Here is a 2351-nt window from a genome sequence, read left to right as displayed (position 1 = left end):
AATGAGCAAACTGTGAATGCTACTTAGGATTGTATGAAAGGGGATTATTAAAATCATGTAAAATAGTTGGCATTAGAAATATAAAATGAGTTTGAAGTAACAAATGTCCTAGTTATATATTTTGAAAGTGGCAAATATGTCACTCCTTGAAAATTTCTTATACTGCAAAGTGAAGACCTTATTTTGGTAACTTTGTAATTCTCACGTAGGTTCATATCTACTATGTGTTTGTCATGTTGTGAGTGTCCATGTTTGGTATATCATCAAGTTTTATGTTTGACTGCCACTGGTTTAACACAACCTTCCTCATTTACTTGGGCTTGGGATCCGTTATGATAACACTAGTAGAGTTATTGTGTGTGATATGTTTAGTGCTTTATTTAGCAATCGTCCTGTTTATTTTATTTTATTTCTGTTTGATCCTAGATGTGTGCTTTGATGCATGGACATAATGCAATCATTCTATGTCTAGCAGTGATTTTATTATGATATCTTTTCCTTTTAATTCTATTAGAAGTTATCTTCGGTCGAGCGTCTAACCCTAAAACTGATGCATGCATACCTTCGTTATATTCTTACCAAGGATTACTCTCTCAAGCATTTAACCCCTTTAATGATGTAAAGATGGGTAATGCATGAAATTGAAATAGGAAAAGATAATAGGATAGAAAACACTTGTTGCATTGATAAATATGAAGTACATCATACATCTCTTGGCTTTTTTTAGGTCTGTCAGGCCCTAACTAGGGATTTAGGCTCACATAGCCATAAGGGATCTTACACTTGAAAGGGGGTTTAGAAATTGATGGAAAAGAAGGGACGGAAAAAGGACACAAAAAGAAAGATTTCCCCTACTAAAGACACTCGGGCTTAGGATGTATTCAGTAGAGAGCTGAGTCTCCCGGATGGTGTCCTTTCTCCTTGGCTTGACTTCGTTTTTATAGTTGTTGAGGTGGACTTTGGCCAGATGCTACAATCTTCCTTATTCATATTTTTTATATTTTCTTTATCTTTTTCGCTTTTAATCTTTCCTTTTCATATCTGCAAGCCATAAATAAGAAATAAATATTTTTAAAGATATTTTCAATATATTTTTATTATAAAAAATAGTTCATATTTAGTTGTTACCAGTCTATGTGATAAATTTTAATTTAACGATAAAGATCAAACCTCAGCATTTTCCTTTTTTTGCCCACGTACTATCCAAAAAGGATCATCAAAAGCCAAAGAAGAGATCTTCGGTGTAGATATGACAGTTGTGAAGCTACAAGTATACACAAAGTTCATGGTCAAACTGGTTAGGGATGCATTGCTTATAAAGAGGATTTTTGGCCCAACAAAAGCATGTGGAGGGAGCAATACACAGTTCTCAATGTATAAAGTGTTTAACATTTTGCAATTGGAGAAGGGTTCAGCATGACCATTTTCATCTGCTGAAATGATAACATTATCAAGATGTAAACTTAATAATGATGGAAGTTCTAGAGACCTAGGAATTCTTGTTCTTTTTAGGACATTATGTGACACTGATATACGGAGAGATTTTAAAGATGGACAAGAGAAAACACGGGCGGATAAAGAAATGTTGTAAGGGACATTGATGTTCAAGTGTTGGATATTATGATAGACAGCGTAGCCCATGAGATTTGTCATAACAATGGGTTTACCATAGAAAGGACCATGGAAATCTAGACTATGCAGGGTATGGTTTTGATCACTGCAAGACAAAATTCTCGACACGAATTCAAAGAAAACACTATGACTTCTGAAATCATTAGAATGTAAGGTAAGATTAGGGAGGAATTTCCACAAATTCCTCCACCGCTTTGACAGGATGCATGTTTTAACAGCATCTTTTATCATTATGAAAGACATAATAATAAACAAAATTTCATCAGGCAATCCACTAAGTCTGTCTTCCTTCATCTGTTGAGTCTTGCTCCTTGTCATGATCATTTTGACCGACCGATTCTTGTTCTGCAAGATCAAAGTTAGAGACTCAGAAAATCAAATATACCAACTTATAGACACTACACTAAATTTCTGATAGAACTACACAAAAAAGGAGTTAGAGAAGACTAGGAAGAAGTGGCAGAAAAGACTAATAACATGTAAATGTTCAATATTTGACTCATGCAAATTAAAAAGAGAAGATCGGAAAGAAAATGAAGATGTGTAAACACCTGTGAACGACTTGAACAAATTCAGGATCGGAAGCTCTCTTTGTGTTTGGCACAAAATTGGTTCTCTAGAGGATACGGAACAAAATCAGCTCTCAAGTGAAGCTAATATTTAAGGTGGACATGGGTGGGATAGGATTCAAGGTGGAACTTCTTGGTGGGTCCTTTGTT

At 34.8% G+C, this 2351-nt stretch overlaps 1 protein-coding gene across 1 annotated transcript; it reads right to left on the bottom strand.

Moving 5' to 3' along the window:
- Positions 1-660: 660 nt before the first annotated feature.
- LOC114369563 (F-box/FBD/LRR-repeat protein At1g16930-like) lies at positions 661-2351 on the bottom strand. The gene is made up of 3 exons (XM_028326792.1): positions 2184-2351; positions 1171-1977; positions 661-1041 (listed from the first exon to the last, which is right to left on the bottom strand). The coding sequence occupies exons 2-3, from the start codon at positions 1954-1956 to the stop codon at positions 1036-1038; spliced, it is 792 nt and encodes a 263-aa protein (XP_028182593.1). The 5' UTR covers positions 1957-1977; positions 2184-2351; the 3' UTR covers positions 661-1035.

This window comes from Glycine soja, chromosome 10, assembly GCF_004193775.1.
Source record: "Glycine soja cultivar W05 chromosome 10, ASM419377v2, whole genome shotgun sequence".
Lineage (NCBI taxonomy): Eukaryota > Viridiplantae > Streptophyta > Magnoliopsida > Fabales > Fabaceae > Glycine > Glycine soja.
This window is presented reverse-complemented; position numbering and strand designations above follow the sequence as displayed.

Excerpts from the sequence above, each read along its gene's own strand:
- LOC114369563 (XM_028326792.1), bottom strand. The coding sequence starts at position 1,956 with ATGATCATGACAAGGAGCAAGACTCAACAGATGAAGGAAGACAGACTT.